The sequence below is a fragment of the Scardinius erythrophthalmus genome (assembly GCF_964197995.2).
Source record: "Scardinius erythrophthalmus genome assembly, chromosome: 3".
NCBI lineage: Eukaryota > Metazoa > Chordata > Actinopteri > Cypriniformes > Leuciscidae > Scardinius > Scardinius erythrophthalmus.
In genome coordinates, this window is record NC_138223.1 from 33,430,618 (window position 1) to 33,449,767 (window position 19,150).

The 19,150-nt window shown below is 35.9% G+C and overlaps 1 protein-coding gene across 4 annotated transcripts in view; it reads right to left on the bottom strand.

Annotated features, from left to right (window-relative positions):
- The window catches only part of dok7b (docking protein 7b), a 33,462-nt gene extending 23,295 nt beyond the window's left edge, over window positions 1-10,167 (bottom strand). For 2 of the 4 annotated variants that reach the window (XM_081360582.1, XM_081360581.1), the window contains exons 1-4: window positions 9,976-10,167; window positions 9,806-9,851; window positions 6,148-6,378; window positions 755-955 (exon numbers count right to left, since the gene is read on the bottom strand). In XM_081360582.1, coding sequence (XP_081216708.1) covers window positions 755-955; window positions 6,148-6,378; window positions 9,806-9,851; window positions 9,976-10,029 — 532 coding nt within the window. In that variant the 5' untranslated portion in view covers window positions 10,030-10,167. Of the gene's footprint in view, window positions 1-754; window positions 956-6,147; window positions 6,379-9,805; window positions 9,852-9,944 lie in introns of all 4 variants that reach the window. The other 2 variants (XM_081360584.1, XM_081360583.1) reach the window with 2 other exon arrangements.
- Window positions 10,168-19,150: the final 8,983 nt, after the last annotated feature.

Genomic DNA, 19,150 nt, shown 5'->3' on the forward strand with positions numbered 1-19,150 from the left:
TGAGCACCCCTGCCCCCTCAAGTTCTTCCACTTGGCAGGAGACCTTTCACATGCCGCCTCACCGCTAAACACATAAAAATGCCCGGAGTTCCTAGCATAGTGCATTAAAACAAATATCCTGAACACCTTTTCAAGTGAAAAATGAATTATCCTGATTACAATTGCAATAAAAAAACCTTTTGTGTTGTGACAACATGGCTGTCGTTGACCTGTTGTAAGGAAGTTTCACATGAGATGGAGCATTAAAGCTGCTGAAGCCACAGAACAGCTGCAGTTGGATTTGCCAGAGAGGCAGCTGGTGGGTTTCACTGGTGCTAACGCAACATCTTACACTGGAGCATATCACACATTACCACAATCTGTGTGGGTGCACAAAAGTAATGTGTACTGATTCTGTTAGTATGGGGGGAGTGAGAAAATGAGTGAGAGAGGGAGAGAGACAGAGAGACTAAAGTGTGACTGTGAGGTTATCTGATTTTCACATTTACTATTGGCAAACACCTCTGTGCTACTTCCACCGCAGAGAGCATCACTAAGTAAAAAAGAGGCAGAGGTACAAGAACAAACCACACGTTCAACTCAATTATCATGTGATTCGCCTCAATGAATAAAATGCAGTGTTCTACCAAAACAAAATAAAAGTGATGTTCAAGAAACCATTTGCATCTCAAAAAGCTCAAGTGTCAAATGAGCAATTCAACAAAGAAAATAAATTCAAGAATAGCACTGAATAAGGAAAAGAACATGAACTTACAGTAGCCACATCTGGTCCCTCCCTCAAAGACAAATCCATTAGGAACGGCGCCATAACGCCTTAAGTCTGAAAGTTTCCATTGGCCGATGACAGTGGGAGGGAGGTCTCTGGCGATGACAAGCAAATTGTTGCACAAATGCAGGGAGGCAGGGCCAATTTCTAGTTTGCTGCCAGGCTGGACATTGACGTTAAACCTGTGAACTGAAAAAGAGACAAGTTTGTTATCAGAGAGCATGACTTTAAAATGAGCACATCAAAGCAAAGCAGTTCTTCTGGAGACATTCGGGAACGCCTAATGTCATTCCATCAGCTATAAGGACAAAGTACATTTGCATTTAAAATTCCAAAATCTTACCATTGTATAATATATAAAGATAAACAAAACTGGTACATTTCTACAGTACATCTCTCTATTTTGGGTAACACTGTTTTAAGGTGACGAAGTTACATGCTACTACATTTACTTACTATAGTAATAACAGTAAATTATGCATAATTACAAGTAACCAACACTAAACCAAACCCTAACTCTATAGTAAGTACATTTAGTTAATTAATATTACTCAGTACTTATGGGTAAGCACAATGTAACTACATCATATTAAAATAAAGTGTAACCATATTTTGAATTAACATACTACTTTAATGATTTTTTTTAGCATATAACGCATTTTGACTCATCATCCGATATTCTTCTCATCAAATTGTCTTTCTACCAAGAGTTAACAGCTTCATATCAAATTGTAAACCATCAGAAACACATTTAAACAATAGTGAACTGAGTAATGAAGTGTGAGTAGTGAACAGGGTTTCCACCCTTTGACCATTCAATTTTCTAGTTTTTCTAGTTTTATGTGAACACTTGTGAATAATGTGTTTTAGGATATTATTGAATCAGATTCAATCCGCCAATCAATCATTAAGATTAATTCTTTTTTTCTTTTCTTTTTTTTTATGACTCAACAGCTCAATTCGCAAACGAATCGAACCATACTGTGGCATGTTTACTCTACACAGTGGTGTAGTGCAGGGTATACGCAGGTATACGGCGTATACCCACTTCTTGTTCAGTCGGCATTGCGTATAACCACTTCTAAATCCCCTCTGATGTGCGTGTGAAAACACCCAGTCAGGGTCGTACCCACCATTGAGGTCCCCGAGGTCTGGACCTCAGTAATTGTTTTTAGTTTAGCCTATATAATGAAAGTTGTGAAATAATTGCCTAATATTAACTCTAATTTGGTGCTGCAATGATTTGCCCATCGCGACGATAACCGACCTTCTCATCTGAGCTGCTTCAGCACTCAAACACCCGCTCGTCAATGTCAAAATGTTTGAGACCAATCAAAGCAAGCGGGATTTATGTTCACTCACAGAAGCGCGAGCCGAGCGCGAATCTCAACGCGACGCTTCACGCTTGAGTTAACGATAATACAAGTAGCTAAACTGAACATCTGTTTTTCGATCGAAGTTTTAAATGACCGACAGAAATAAACAGTTTGATCAAAGACAGTGGAAACTATAAGCTGAATTTAACAACACAAGCACCATATTAAATATATTGCCATTATTATTATAAATACAATGTATAAATATATTTGTATAACATTACCTCGAATGTGTTCGAATATTTCCCCAGTATCAGCACTTAGACTTTTCACTGTTTGTATCACTCCGCTTGTCTGTGTTTGCGCAACTTGCATCATTAAGCCAGAAGGTGGCACAAGTGACTGTCTTTATGAGTGAGCAATTGAACCATTGATTAAATGAACATATTAGTCCAAAAACATTGATTAATTTAGGAAAGAAAAAGTAGCTGAAACTGATCTTTGATACTCATATAAATTGCTCATATGCCTCTGGTCCCGACACAGAAGGATTGCATTGGCGTTTGTTTGAAATGTAACATCTATGCAAAATAATCCTTGAACCATTTCTTATTTAAGGCCATTCCCGTTTCGAATATGTGATTGTGTATTGTAAACAATAAGCATAAACATTCTGCATTTCCATTTTGTAGTGTGGATCATTCATTGCGAAATTTAAACTGATTCTCATGTTTAAAAATATCTGATAAAATACTTCATGCTACTGCCCACTGACATGCTTTTAAAGCTACTGTTGTCCATTTATTTTGGCCTTCAAAACACCTTAAAATGCACATGTCGATATCAGGAAAATCTATATTTTCTCAAGGGGGCATGCCCCCGAACCCCCCTAGCAAAATAATTTTTGGGACCTAGGTTTTTATAAAACATTTCAAAAGACATTGATGCAGTGATTCCTTGAATAGTCGTCCAATTTTCATATGTGGATGGACTAAGGAATAGTCACTCAAAATTCATAATTATTTAGTATTAATAAATAATTAAAAGCCAGTAGGCCTATTAATTACAAAAACTGCACTTCTTCTGTGGCTAATATTAATTTTATAATGATCCTTTTTCTGTGAAGTCAAGCAGCAAAAGTTAAGTGATAATGTGTAAATACTATACTGGCCCATTTTGGGGTGAACTTATATGCAAGACTATCTTACATCACTGTTTATAACACAGAGCGTTCATCCTTTCCTGGGGCGCTTAAAAAAAATTGAGGCATAAATTAAGAGTATACCCACTTCTCCAGGCACCACTACATCACTGATTGATGTCTTATTTATAATATATTTGGTCATAAAGGTCATGAGATATTTACTATAAATTTCCAAGACATTTTTAGGCATGGCAAACATCATTTTAAAATTCCCTGATATTTCCACCAAGTCCATGACTGTGGGAATCCCACATGGATCATCATATTTATTTGCAGCTGCATTTTTATTTGTTTTTGTTTTTTTAGGCACAGACAAATTTGGAGTAAATTTATTTCAAGATCAATATATCTAATTAGGTAACACAGGTGTGAATATAGACTCCAAATCATTAGGAAAATACCTTAATTTATCATAACAGAGACAAGTAATCAATAAATTCCAAGAGGGCATAATGCATAATGATACAGTTTGCTTGCAGCAGTGTGTGTGCATATGTGTGTGTGTCTTGCATCAGCGATGGGATTAATGCTTTTTACTTCATAATTACTATTCCATTGTGCACCTTGTCACATTTAACACACACAAAAGATTTATCCATCATATATTTTATATTATAAGATTTATCCATACAACACACACTCTCACATCTCAATCTAAGGTCAACCAAAGCAAGGCAGTCTAAAGTCACTGATGCATCAGTCATGATTCAAAGTGAGGGAACTTGCTACAGCACAGTGTGTTAAAGCGGTTTAGAAGGAAACTGATAAGAGCAACAAAACAGAATGAGACATCAGCACCCCGCTTCACCAGACTCCATCTATCATCATTCTGACTGCCTTAAAGACAAATAACCAAACAAACATAGGACCTGAAAATCAAGGAGGTTTCACGGTGAACACGACACATGAATACTAAAATACTATATGTTTTTGTTACTCTGTCAAACACATATTCGAGAAAAAACTTTAGATCTCTCGGAGTATCACACATCACAGGGGTCCCAATTATAACTGGGTTGCTTTCTCAAAGGGCACGCCACACCACTCTGACTTGAGAGTGTATGTGTACGTGTGAAAGCAATAGATCCAGGGTGTAGGTGTGTGTCTGTACGTGTTTTTCGAGGGTGTCTGGGATTAACAGACCGAGTAGCGGTCTTGACTCATAAAGTGCCCTGAGGGAGATCAAACTTTAGCTATGTTTGCTAGAAATAACAATAAAATAGATGATAAATTAAAAAGTAAGAATTAAAGACAGAGGATTTACATAATAAAACTATTTTATATACAGTATATTTATATGTGAAATTAATTGTGAAAAAGTAACAAATGATTTAAAATGTCATTAATAAAGTTCTTGACATCAAATTGGAGGATTGGAGGAAGTTGCTATATATATATATATATATATATATATATATATATATATATATATATATATATATATATATATATATATATATATATATATATATATACACACACTGCTGTTTTTTCTCCAAAACACGTTGGCCACAATTATTGGCACCCTTTTATTAAATACTTTCTGCAATCTCCTTTTGCCAAGATAACAGCTCTGAGTCTTCTCCTATAACGCCTGATGAGTTTGGAGAACACTTGACAAGAGATCAGAGACCATTCCTTCATACAGAATCGCTCCAGATCCTTCAGATTCCCAGATGCTTCTTCTCTTCAGTTCACTCCACTCATCAGGTCAGGGAACTGGGACGGTTATGGCAGAAGCTTCGTTTTGTGCTTCATAATACATTTTTCATAACAAGATTTCTAGCAGAAGCCGTCAGGTTTTGATTTTTTATCTGTTGATATTTGATAGAATCCACGATGCCATATATCTAAACAAGATGTCCAGGACCTCCAGCAGAAACATATGCCCACAAAATTAAATTTTCGATTCTTTAGATATTTTCTTACAGCCACTTTCTATTTTGTGATGCTCAACAATCTTTTGATGCACATCAGAACTATATTCTTTGGTTTTACTCATTGTGATAGATGATTAAGGGAATTTGGCCTTTGTGTTTCCACATATTTAAACTACTGTGAAACAAGAAGTCATAGCTAGACAAGACGTAGCTGTTCCTAGTCACCCTGGTGTGCTAAAAAAAAAAGTAAATATTAATGGGAATATACTTCAGAGATATTTTAATCTTAAAAAATTCCAGGGGTGCCAGTAATTGTGGCCAACATGTTTTGGAGAAAAACATTTATTTCATAATGTGGTTTACCCCCCACTTTCAATTATTTTACTTCAATGAAAGATTAGAATTTAGCACATTTTTTGAATGAAAGTTCAAAAGAATAAACAATGCAGATTTATTTTTTACAGCCATTTTTGATCATATTTACCAGGGGTGCCATTAATTCTGACCACAACTGTATCCATATATATATATATATATATATATATATATATATATATATATATATACACATATATAATGTACAATGTATATATATGTGTGTTCATAATTTTGATTTTGATTTTGTTAAGCCTGGTCAAAAATCACACACAATTTGACATGTTTCATTGCATTATCACAAATAAAACAATTGACTGCAATATATATATATATTGAACAAGACATTTAGTCTACTGTTATGATGTATGAAGCCGTTTTGGTGCTGTTTTCGTTAAATACTGGGAGCTTGACAGCCCTCAGTTACTCTGAATCGTCATTGTATGGCTGTGAAATTATTTTTTACAAAAAATTCTACTTTGTGATCCACATAAAAATAACAGCATGTGAGTTTGGAACGACATGTGGGTGAGTAAATAATGACAGAATTTTAATAAATCCCCTTTTTCATCTGACACTACACATGCACACATGCTCTTCTCTCACCCTCTCCAAGGCTGTAGCGGATACGAGCATCCCAGGCCAGAAGAGTCACTCTGTTGTCGAAGCCCAGCATGACAGACTGGCTCAGGCACAGCAGACTGAGCGCATAATTCACTCCATCAAACCCCTGAAGAGCCTCCAGTCCACAGATATCCCTCAGCGTGGCCTGATTCCTCTCCCGCTGTCCTTTGCTCTTCTCTCCACGCTCCTTATACACCAGCAAGGACAGGCAGTCTGAGACAGTCAAGATTACAAATTGATAAAACATCAGAACTGCATCTTCCACTAACAAAAACGGCCAAACATTACAATGATAATATCATGTTTTTTTTAGTATCTTGGAGTTATAAACACCACTGCACATGAAATCACTCAGTGCCATTGTATAAGCACCATTACCATAAATGTACCATTCAAGTAAAATAAAATCATTACAGGTAGGCTACTATCCTTTTAAGTCAATCAAAAGTCTACATTTTCTTTCATATCAATACTCAGTTGCATTACAATTCCAGCAGTTGATATTATCATTTGCATAATCCTCATCAGGAATTACTACTGACAAAGTAACACATGCATGGTACGCAGTTACTGGGCCATGAAATATAAACAGTCTCTTTCCATAGACTAGTGTTGTGTGTGTGTGACAGCATCAAGCTATTGTCTCTAGGATGACTGCACTTGTTGTTTTGAATGTGGTGATGTTTTGTTTTTATGCTTCTGTACAAAAGAACAAACCACTTCATCACCAGACTTCTAAAAAAGAATGCGAGGAGTCGAGCAGCTGTCATAACACACATCAAAAGACTCAGTGATCCATGAAAGCAACTGGAGACTAACCTATTAAACAATGACAACTTCAGACGGCAGAGATCCAAAAATGACCTATCCGCTAGCCAAGTTCACCTAAAGAAGTTATGCAAGTGCTTGGCTTGCAATGTGAATGCTGATGCTAATCATAAGAGAGACTGGGGCCACTTGTCACATTTTTAACGGCAGACAGGGAATATTTATCAGGGGAGGTTTATTTTTTTTAAGTCATTGTCTGCATAGATGCCTTCATAGAATCCCTTCAAGTTCTGAGAACTAAAAAGCTTTGAACATTTCTACCATTTATTGGCCAAGAAAAAAGTTAATTAAAATATTATGATCTCAACTGCCACTGGGCCATTCCACCGAATGGGTGACATTTGCTTGTTGTAACTCTTAAAAATTAAACTTAATTTTTTTATTTTTTTCAACACTGAATCTAATACTCAAATATTTACCTATTCAAAATGTGTATTGGTCAATCTCAGGCAACTTTATTTAATTTTTTACAAGGTTTCTAAGCAGAAGATGGATGCATGTTTTCACAGTCCTGTTACCGAAACTCATGTGACATTTAAAAAGCATGTTTAAAAGCATGTCAATTATTCCTTTGTTTTCCCCACAAGAAAGTGTTTATTTTAAAGATATTGTTGGTTATATGTTCAAACAACTGATATTTGTGACAAAAAAATCACTTTTAAGGCAAAGTGTATTTTAATAAAAAACACAAAGCCATTTTTTCATTTTAAAGAAGACCGAAGCCTCAAGTTTATACATTTTTTTTTATAATTTAATTTATTAAACAATTGTATAAATGATGGACCAAACAAAACTGATAAAAAAGTGGTTTAACTTTATTTTTTTAGAAAATAAATAAATAATAGTAACAGGACTGAACACTTGGTAACAGGAATGAACTATTTCATAACAGGAATGAGGAACAGGTAACAGGAATGAGTGTCCATATGTGTGTGCACGAGAGAGAGTGTACATGACTGTGTGTGCATAAGATTTCTATGTTGAAGTGATGTACTATATGCTAGTAGTACTTCACAGCAAAGGAGGTGGAAAGAGAAATAATATTTACAGTATTAAATCAACAAAACAGAGGACTCTACTCACTCCTGTTACGTTAACTCACTCCTGTTATTTTTTCATATAAGTAACAGGACTGAAAGTAACAGGATTGAGTTTTTAAGCAAAAAGTTATCAAATACATGACATATGGCCACATAGCATACATGCTAATAGCATGAGGACACTGAGCAAATTCTAGTAACTTAACAAAAGTTAATATCTTTAAAATAAACAAATACATTCTAAGAAATTATTTAGGTAACAGGATAGTATGTTGAGATTGACCTTCTCAGTCATAGTTACAATTTCATCAAATATACAGAAATTAAAATAAGAGGACTAACTTATGGTCTTCCCATTGCCTTTAGAAGATCAAGATGATACAACTTCCTGTTGAAAATGTGTCTTGTGGAATATTCCAAGTTTTTCAGAGGGGGGAATGTGTTAGGGTAACAGGACTGAGTGAAAACCCGGGGACATGACTAAAATGTGTATTTTATCTAAAATATTAGATAAAATATTTTTTTTCTCATAAAAACAAACAAACATTTTAAATACATTGGATATAAAGTCACACAACAATCCCCAAAACTTATGATTTCTGAAGGATTTTAATCATTATATTTCATGACAAAGTTTAGAGACAGAGAGTGGGGACATGCAGAAAATGCTATTTTTTTGTGTTCTATGTAGTTTTTATTAATGTTTTTAATTATAAATTTTATAATTTGTAGTTAGCTTAATATGCAGGACATTTTGCTTAATAATAAAATGTATTTTAGAGTTATTTTCATGCAATTTTTTACATATGATGTTCTGGGGACATAAATGTCACCCATTCGGTGGAATGGCTCCATATAGTAACAAAATGAACTAAACAACACATTTTAAACAATTAAAGAAAAATGATAAAACAGCAAAAATGAAAGTGAAAAATTAAAGTATATTTAGGCCTATATAGGGTATACGCTCAATATTCTGCTTTGACCATCAAATTTTGGCATTAATATATTTCTAACATTTGAAACACTGGTCAACATACACCCAAAATATCAACATACACTATGGCAAAAATAAAATAAAAAATATGATGGTATGGTAGGTTGGACTTTAGTTTGCAGTACAGAAAGACAACATACAAAACCACTCCTAGAGATGTAGGCTACCCTACGCATTTGTGTATGGAAATTTGGTAACACTTTACAATAAGGTTTCATTAGTTAACATTAATGTATTGCCAACATGAACTATGAACATGAAAAAAGTCGTTCATTGTTTTTTCATGTTAGTTCACAGAACATTAACTAATGTTAACAAACACAACTTTTGATTTTAATAATGTAGCCTATTAATAAATGTAGCCTACAAATTAACATTAATTTAGATTAACAAATGCTGTAGAAGTCTTGTAGTAGGCTAGTTAACTAATGTTACTGTAAAGTCAAACGTAATGAAACAGCTTTTTTTTTTTTTTTTGTACGACATTACACTTTTAAAGTGCACGTTGTAGCTGTTGGTCCAAAAACAGCTCGAGCCAGAGTGAATTGCGACATCGTGACAAGTGCATCGAGAGTCATTCCGATATCACGCATAACGACCGTGCCAATACCTCACATACCGTCACGAGAAAAAAACAACCGTGACAGGCGCTCCGTCAGGCTTTTGCTACGTAGAAAGTACTTTTATGAAACAAAACAGCTATTTAAATGCATTTTAATAGCTAATCTCAACACTGTTAAACAGCAGCGTAAAATGTTTTCCGAGTAGGATTTACCTGCTACCGGCGAAGGTTTCCGAAGAATCACCCATCTGTTTTTCCACTGTAAACGCAGGGAAACAAAACAACAAACAAAGTAGTGTTCGTGAAGACAAACAAACAAAGATTTAAGTTCTCCAACAATAATACACGATACCGTAAACGTAGTTTGCGTTGCTTTTAACCACCTTTTTCCCCTCTCGGAGTCTGACTTGTCCCTCTACGACAACCGTATCCGTCATCTTGTGTCATGGTTCCCGACAGCTGTGTGCGGTCCGCGGCAGTGAGTGAGGGGGGTACTTTCAAAATAACCTCCAGAACTGTCTGCAACACGCACAAACTCTCTCACCCACATTACTCTTACATGCATTGGCCCACCCTCTAAACAGAGACCTACACTACAAGGCAAAGGTTTTTACAGTTGTTCATTGGGTCAAGGTGCCAATTTAATTTACAACACCTGGCCAAGAGATGCAAGCATTCTTGCAAGTCTCAGACTGTCAAGCATGTGGTTTAAGAGACATGTAAACAAACATGCGCATTATGTGAACTTCTAAAATAATAGTTAATAATCTGCAATTATAAAAGTAAAAGTGTTTAACCACATAAATAAATGAAACTGGGGGATAGGAACCCTTCTATGGGAAGTATAGCACTCATTTTGAATCTCAAGTCCTAAAGGCACATAGACATCAATATAATATGACACAAAGGACCTTTCTTGTGTGTGTGTAATTCAGAATGCATTTAGGCCTACTTGAAATAGCCTGATGTTATTCATGTATATACATTTATATATAATTTTCTTAACATGCATGTCTTTCCAAAGTGACCACAAAGTGCTTGCATCACGCAAATGGCAATTACCAAAGGAAGGCAGCTAAAAGCTGCAGTATTTTAGGGCCCTGATCAATTGTGCAAATTTGTGTAAAAACCATTAGTGTATAAATGTCATGCTTCTTTGAAGCAACAGATGCTCTTTGGAGCTGGGTAACAAGGATCATCAGGTATGGCACATTTGAACTTGACAAAAAAAAAGTGTTAAACTAGAAAAATGCTTACTAGAAGCTTTACTAGGGGTTACTGAGTTTCAGGCCTCACTTTATTTCAATATTTTTTGATTTATGTAGGTGAGTGTAATAGGTGATAACTCTAATGCGTTCCTGTTTTCCAAAGATGTGTCTTTTTATTGAAAAATTAGCTGTTTTGAAAGCTTTTGGGAGTTTGTTTCACCAGTGGAGAGATCAACAAATGGAGAAATGTCTGGACCTAGACGATCAGTAACCTTTTATATGGAGAGATGAGGGAGTTAGGTGAACAGAACGGCCTGACAGTTATGGCTGGGCTGGGGTGAAGTTTAGATGAAGGATTGAAGGTAGTGGGCGTCAGGCCATTGGCAGTAGTGTAAAAGTCAGAAATGGCGTCGTATTGGCAGGCAGCAGAGGTGTAACATGAGAGAATTCCAGAGGTTAAAGACAAGTCAAGCTGAAGCATTTTGAATGCACTCCAGAGGACAAATAGCAGATGCTGGTAAACGGAGTGAGGGTGTAAAATGCCTACAGTCCGGGTATAAGGAGCTGAGAAAACTAGTGGTTAAAGAAGTCTTATTGTCCTTTGTGGAGCGTGAAGCAGCAGGGCCAGTTGAACACACGGATTCCAAACATTTTACACCACTAGAATATATTGTGCTAAACAACACTGCTAAATGCATTTTGTATATGGGCAGCTCTTTACAATATTGTTCCATAAACAAACATTTTACACCATTTATTAATCTAAGTAAATGTCAATTTACACTCATGCAAAAGTTTCTCTGCAGGTTACATGATACTCCAACATGTGGTGACAAGTGATTTTCTTTATTAGTTAGTTATCAGATCATTCACACAACTGATTAGTTCAAATAAAACACACACATTCATTTAGGTGATAAATAAATAACTGGCTGCTTTCAAAGTTGCATACTCTCTGATTAGGTACCTCTTTTGAATAAGTAATTGCTTTGCAACTGATAAAAAGAATGTTCTATGTGTATGAATGTGTGTAGAATGAAATTCAGACTTGCCATGCTATCATTGTCATGTGACTTATGGTATCAGGCGCATTGCTTCAATGCCATTCATAACTACTCTTCCATGTCGTCAAGGGATAGTAAATTGTTCATTAAATGCACACTACTGAATCTCTTTGGAAGTTATAGGTCATCATCCGGGTACTTTTCACTTATACTGTTTTATGAGTATTTGAATTCGGACAATCTGCATTTTCACACAGTGTTTTAATAGGGAAGTAGGTATATTCAGACACAGAAAATATCTTTATGATTGAGTCATTGAATCATTTGCACAACTTATTTGTTCAAACACACAAGACATTCGGGAACGCCAGCATATTTCTCTGAGACACAGCAGTAAGTTCTACAGTGGCTTTGTTTGGAACTATTTCATTGGCAGTGCAAATAGACAAAGCAAATGAAAGTAACTATCTTTGTGATATTGTTTTAAGAGGTGGTAATTTTGTATGAATTTGTATGATGTGATTTGCATGAAAACATTTTAGGGGGAAAAAGCATGAAGGTCCAGCCTAAATCTAACCTTTAGTGGGATGTAAGCAGATTGCATGAAAATGCATGAATGAGATATGAATTCATTTGAAAGCTAGCCACCAATTTGCCAAAACATAAAATAGTTTAAAAAATACCATGAGAGTGTGTTGCAATTATGTTACGGGGCAGGCACCCCTGGGGAAACTTGGGTTTCATTAGATTTTGCTCAAGGACACAGTGCCACAACCAAAGGAAAACCAATGCCAGTCAGAAGTTGCCACTCAGCACCTTTGTTCTTATTTATAACCAGTATAGGCACTTTTAACTCGTTGCCGCAGGTAATTTTTTCACATTCATTTTTTTGTTGTTGTTGTTGTGGGAATTAATTCCCACACCTGATAAAAATGATTCTGTGGTGAAGTAAATACTACAGAAACATGAAAAAGTTACATGAAAAAGTTAGTTCAGGCAGTAGTTCAAAAAAACAAAGTAAATTCTATATTAGCACTCAATTCAAGCTTGTAGAAATTAAAACGTAAATATCAACATTATAAAATTGAATAATCTTATATCATAGCTTTTGTTGTTAGGTTTAGTAACTTGCCATTTTGTGACATCTTGAGTTAATTTTCAACTCAAAATGACATTCATACTCAAAAACGATCCATGTTACCATCATTGTGTATTGTGTATCAAGTATTGAGGTCTGTTCGGGTGGGTACAGCGTTACCTTTCATGTGTCTACACAATTTCTATTATTTACATAAATATCTAAGTTAAGCATACACTTTAAAAGTGTGGTTTATTTCAGTGTTGTATTGTTGAGTAAAAAGTATAGCAAAGTAGACTTCAACTACGTAGAAATTACTGGCCAAGTTAAAGTTCCTTATTTTCTTCATTAATTTTACTTAACTTAGTTAAGTAGAGTTTACTTAATTTCATATGTGAAATTTACTTCTGCGTGCAAAAACTTGCTAAAGAAAAATTAAGTAAATTTGACTTAATTTGCTTAAGTACGATTCCGGCGCTCCAACGCCCTCAAAACACCCGACCAGACGTGGAATAATTCAGTGGAGAATTCAGCCTCAGATGGAGAAAATCGCATTGGGTTATTTTTGACTGGCCATTGGGCTACTTTTGTTGCACAGACCTGTTTATAACGGTTTCAGGAATGAAGTTTAAATTTCTCAATGCTCACTGATAGCCTTCTGATGAGGGCAACAAACATTAAGAAATTCAAATCATTGACCAGGGACCAAACATTTATTCATATTTATTGAAGACAGTTGCTGTGTCAAAATACAGAAATCACCAATGCATTATCTTGTGGTTTAGCAAATGAAAACACTGCATGTCCTTAAAATACCTGCAGCATTTTGTATCGATCTGTCTTTCCCTTTCAGTCTCTCCTTCTTCCTCGCAATTATCCCTGAAATACGTCTTGGCAGAAAGCAGTGCCTTCACATCCTCGGGTCAATGAGACTTGTCTAGGGCTCAACATTAAACATTCAAATTCCCTGTGTAAACTTTAGAGATGCAAGATAACGCAACCTTGTCCATTGAGACAGTAGCATAAGACTGGAGGAGACATCAAGCAATAAACACATTAGTACAATTAAAGTATGACACCTGATTTTTGGGTGTTACTACATTTATTACAAGTGCTGCCACAGTAGTCCTATAGAAATCCACTCTGTTAGTCCAGCTCATTGTTCCCAACAGCTCCGAGTCCTCACAGGTGACATTTATATGGTAATGTTCTGTATAATAGCAGCAGCGAGAGCAAAAACTAACCGGAAAATCCACTTCAAGCTCCATTTTATCTCAAACCGAATGTAAACCAGCACAAGCTTGAGCATCATCTGTTTTCTGGGCAACACTTTACAGTAAGGTTCCATTTGTTAACAATTAATTCACTACATTAACATGAGCTAACAATTCAAAATAATTTTAAAGCATTTCTTAATCTTAGTTAATGTTAATTTCCACTATCAAAATCAAAAGTTGCGCCTGCCACATTATTTAATGGACCCTGAGCTAACAAGAACTAACAATGAACAGTTGTATTGTTAACAACTAATGCTAACAAAGATGAATAAATACTGCAACAAATTGCTCATTGTTATTGCATTGTTAATTAATCCCTTACTGTAAAGTGGTACCTATAGGGTTCCATTTGTTAACATAAGTTAACTAAATTAAATTAAACAAACAGTAAAATACTTCTAAAGCATTTATTAATTTAATTTTTTTGTAAATTTAAAAATTTTCTAATACATTATTATTTTTAAAATCAATTTCTCTCTGTTAATATTATTTAATGGACCTGATGAACTAACAATGAAAAGTTGTATTTTTTATTAACTAACTTTAACAAACATTACTAAAAACTGTAACAAAAGAATATTGCTCATTGTTAGTTAATGTTAGATAATACATTAACTAATTTTAACTAATGGGACCTTATTGTAAAATGTTAGTTGTCTGCTGTTTTGGGTAAGCTATTAAGATTATCAATTGTTACCATGTTCTTTATTGTCATATCAGACAAAAGTGGCATTGTTCTTGATGTGGTTATTCTTCTTTCTTGAAGTTTTCACCGAAGGTTTAGGTGCTTTTTTTGTGGATGGATCAATACGCTTTTTCACAGGCAGCATTTCACCTTGACCTGAGGTCTGGTAAACTCCTGTTCTCATTCTTCCTTTGTGGGTTTTCAGATCGTCAAGCACTCTCTCCATGCCTCCATTCTGACCACCAAGGTCATCGCACCTGATCCCATCCACATCAAGAGCACCTCTCACGTGGAGAGGAGGCCGCTTGCCTCCGCCTCTGACCCGGGGTGGTGGAGGTGGAGGTGGAGGTGGAGGAGCAGGAGGTGGGGCAGAGGGCGCCCTCCTGTGGGAATATTTGGAAACACTGGTCCTTTCTCTCTGACGTCTTTCGTTTTTCACTAAGGAATGATAGTCATACGGGGAGAGGAGCAAATATTAAGATAGTTAATTGATTGTTTTTGTATAATGGTAATAAATAACAAACAACAAACTGAAGAGCATAAAAATATATAAGAAAAAGCATACTCATCCTGACAGGCTATTGTATAGGACTTGACTTAAAGTCACCATGAAATCAAAATTAACCATTCTTATTATTTATGTAATATTTCCGTATTTATTATAAATGATTTATCCATGCACATCATTAATTATTTTAATTCATGTGCCCTTGTAATCTTTAAACTAAGTAACTTCCCCTCCCTCTTACAACGACTGTCTGTATCTTCTAATAGAATATAGGCCTATCATCAGGGAAGAGAAGATAGAAGTCTTCTTAGAAGTCCTGATGATGAGGACACGGCAACCTGTCACTCAAGAGATCACAGCAATGGCAAACCACAACCATCCAACGATCTAATCAATTCCCCATGGATCTAAATCAAGTCCAGCCCTACATTATTTCTTTTTTATTTATTTATTATTATTTATTATTAAATGCTACATTATTTCTTGTTCGAGAAGCATTTTCACTCAGATATATACGTCACAATAGGGATGAAATTGTGACGTATATATCCGTCATATTATCCGTCGTATTATCACAACGTCCATTTTATGCCGAATTTAAGATCTGACAGATCTTTTTTTTTTTTTTGACAGAATCTTCCAGACTGATTTCCACAAGGGTGACACACATGTTTTGGTGATGCAGCATGAGACTCCTGTGGTTTCGATTTATCAGAGTGAAATTGAAATTTCAGTCACACTTTAGGGTCCAAGTCTCACTATTAACTATACGACTTTTGCCTTAATAAACCCCTGCTACTACTACTTATTAATAGTTAGTAAGTTAGTTGTTAAAGGAGAAGTTGCAACTCTAGCGAACTCTAGTCACTTCTTCGCTGATTTTCCCTTTTGTTGTCACATGCTTTCCCCACGAGCTCCCCCTACAGCTGTGGGGGGGTGTATATTTCACAACACGGTCATAAAAAACTCACTTGCGGCGGCCTCCTCCCCCTCTCTACCGCTGCTCATGTGCGTTTGTTTTGATCGGAGCAAGCCAACTGTATCATGTGGAGCTATGTCTACCGAGGTGGGTAATCTGGTAATACGTCATCATACATGCGTGTGTGTTTATGTCGAATTGCTGTAAAGCAATTCATGTTTCGCGCTCGTTCTCGTTCTCGCTTCTCACGAGACTTCCAATTTCTATCTTGGCGGGACGCGATATTTTTTTTCCCAGGATGGTAGGGGAAGACTCATGAATATTCATTAGGGAAGTCATCCCTGATTGGTCTGATGACCTACCCCTAACCCCGCCCTAAACCTACCCGTCACTGGGGTTAAGACCAATCAGGGATGACTTCCCTAATGAATATTCATGAGTCTTCCCCTACCATCCTGGGAAAAAAAATATCGCTGCCGGGACGCGAATATTTTTTTTGCAGGGTGGTAGCGGAAAACTCATTAATATTCATTAGGGAAGTCATCCCTGATTGGTCTTAACCCCAGTGACGGGTAGGTTTAGGGGCGGGGTTGGGGGTAGGTCATCAGACCAATCAGGGATGACTTCCCTAATGAATATTAATGAGTTTTCCGCTACCACCCTGCAAAAAAAAAAAAAAAAAAAAAATTGCGACCGAGACGGTAGTCCCCAAGTTGCAAGGTTGGTTTTCCGCCTGGGAACACTGGGGGGAGCGGGGAAAGTCACCAATATCACCAGAACAGGTTGTTTAACCATCCAAATGATTTCTAGACAGTTTTATTAAGTTAAAAAAGTTACCAAGTTCTCCTTTAAGTTTAGATATTAGGTAGGAGAATGTAGAATATGGTCATGCAGAATACGGCATTAATATGTGCTTTATAAGTACTAATAAACAGCCAATATCCTAATATGCATGATAATAAACAGCTAGTTAATAGTGAGAATTAAACCCTTAAGTGTAACCCAAATTTCATATTCTATTGTTCAAAAGTTTAGGGTCTGTAAGACTTTTTTAACGCTTTAGAAAGAAATCTCTTATACTCACCAAGGAAGGATTTATTTGATCAAAAATATTGTAATATTGTGGTTTTCTTTTTTAAATATATTTTAAAATGTAATTTATTGGTGTGATAGCAAAGCTGAATTCTCCAAAGCAATTTCTCAAATTTTCAGTGTCTCACAATCCTTCAGAAATCATTCTAATATGCTGATTTGGTGCCCAAGAAACATTTCCTATTATCATTACATATTGAAAACAGTTGTGAAGCTTAATATTTGTGTAACAGTGTTACTTTTTTTCAGGATTCTTTGATTGAATAGTTCAAAAGAACAGCATTTATTTCAAATAGAAATCTTTTGTAACAATTTAAATGTCTGCTGTCACTTTTGAATCAACTGAATGCATCCTTGCACATTAAAGGTGCATTATGCAACTTTTCATGTTAAAAATACCCGTTTTTCTAACCCATACATGCTTAAACAATTGCCTGATGGGCTGAATGAGCCCTTCTCTGATCACTGCGATTGCCTCTATAATCCTGTACAGTAAAATAAATAAGAGGGATTCGGGCCGAATTTGAGACTGGGCGTGACGTCATGCGCGTTCAGTTGCAGTGTTGCAGTTTCATTTGTCGCCAGAGGGGGGCATAGTTCTGCAAAAACTCAGAGACTTGCGTTATGCACCTTTAAATGAAAAGTATTAATTTCTTCAAATAAAATATTATTGAACGGTATAGTGTAGGCCTACATATATTGAGAATTCAGAAAAGAAAAGCAGAAAAGCAGGCTTGGTTTGGATCTAAAGTGCTGTTTTGTAGAGGTCAGTGTTGCAGGTATAGCCCTAATGCAGTGGTTCTCAACTCCAGTCCTCGGGACCCACTGCTCTGCACATTTTGTATGTCTCCCTTATTTAACACACCTGAACCAGATCATCAGCTCGTTAGGAGAGACTCCATGAACTGATTTGAGTGTGTCAGATAAGAGAGACATACAAAATGTGCAGAGCAGCGGGTCCCGAGGACTGGAGTTGAGAACCACTGCCCTAATGAGACATAGGGGCAACCTTCATTTTTCATCATTCATCGTTTCTGTTGATTTAGAGGTACTTATCTTGTATGTTTGACCAATTAAAACCGATTCAAGATTGAGATTTTGGCTTCTGCTCATTAATGCATCATAATAAAAAAAATTAATAAAAAATAAAAATAAAAAAGCCAACCAGCATGTTTTTGTTCAGCAGAACAGATACAAAACACTAACACATACGTTGCTAAGCGACATGCAATTGAGTTGGACTAGAAGAAAGTGCAGATGATGAGATGAGTAGCCATGACTTGTTAGCTTGATTTAAATCTGTTAATGTTCACTAAGACTCATTCATACCAAATGCAAACTCATTAAACATGCTCAAAACTATCCCCACAAGTGTGTCCATCTTTTATCATTAGTCTCTATGGTCTTTCACCAGATTGTGAATGACATTCATATAGATAAAGGAAGATACGGTAAATTAGAAAGACTGTCATTGTCAATACACACTGCTAATTGTTACAGATATGCGTTAGAGGAAAAACTGTGGCTGATGAAGACAGAACTGAGTTTGGTTGTGCACATCAGGGTGTAGGCTACTGAATTTGAGCCGTTTTTTATTGTTGAGTGATTAGAGTTACACACTGCCCCCTTGTGGCACTATGCTATTCCTATTTGCAAACCCTGTATTGGTCATTATTAGTCTTCTATGGGATCAAATTCCCGCCAAATATATAGCGGTCGCGTATAAAAAAATAATAAGCGTAAATCAAAAATTTAAAAACACATGTAAAAATATATTGCACAAACTG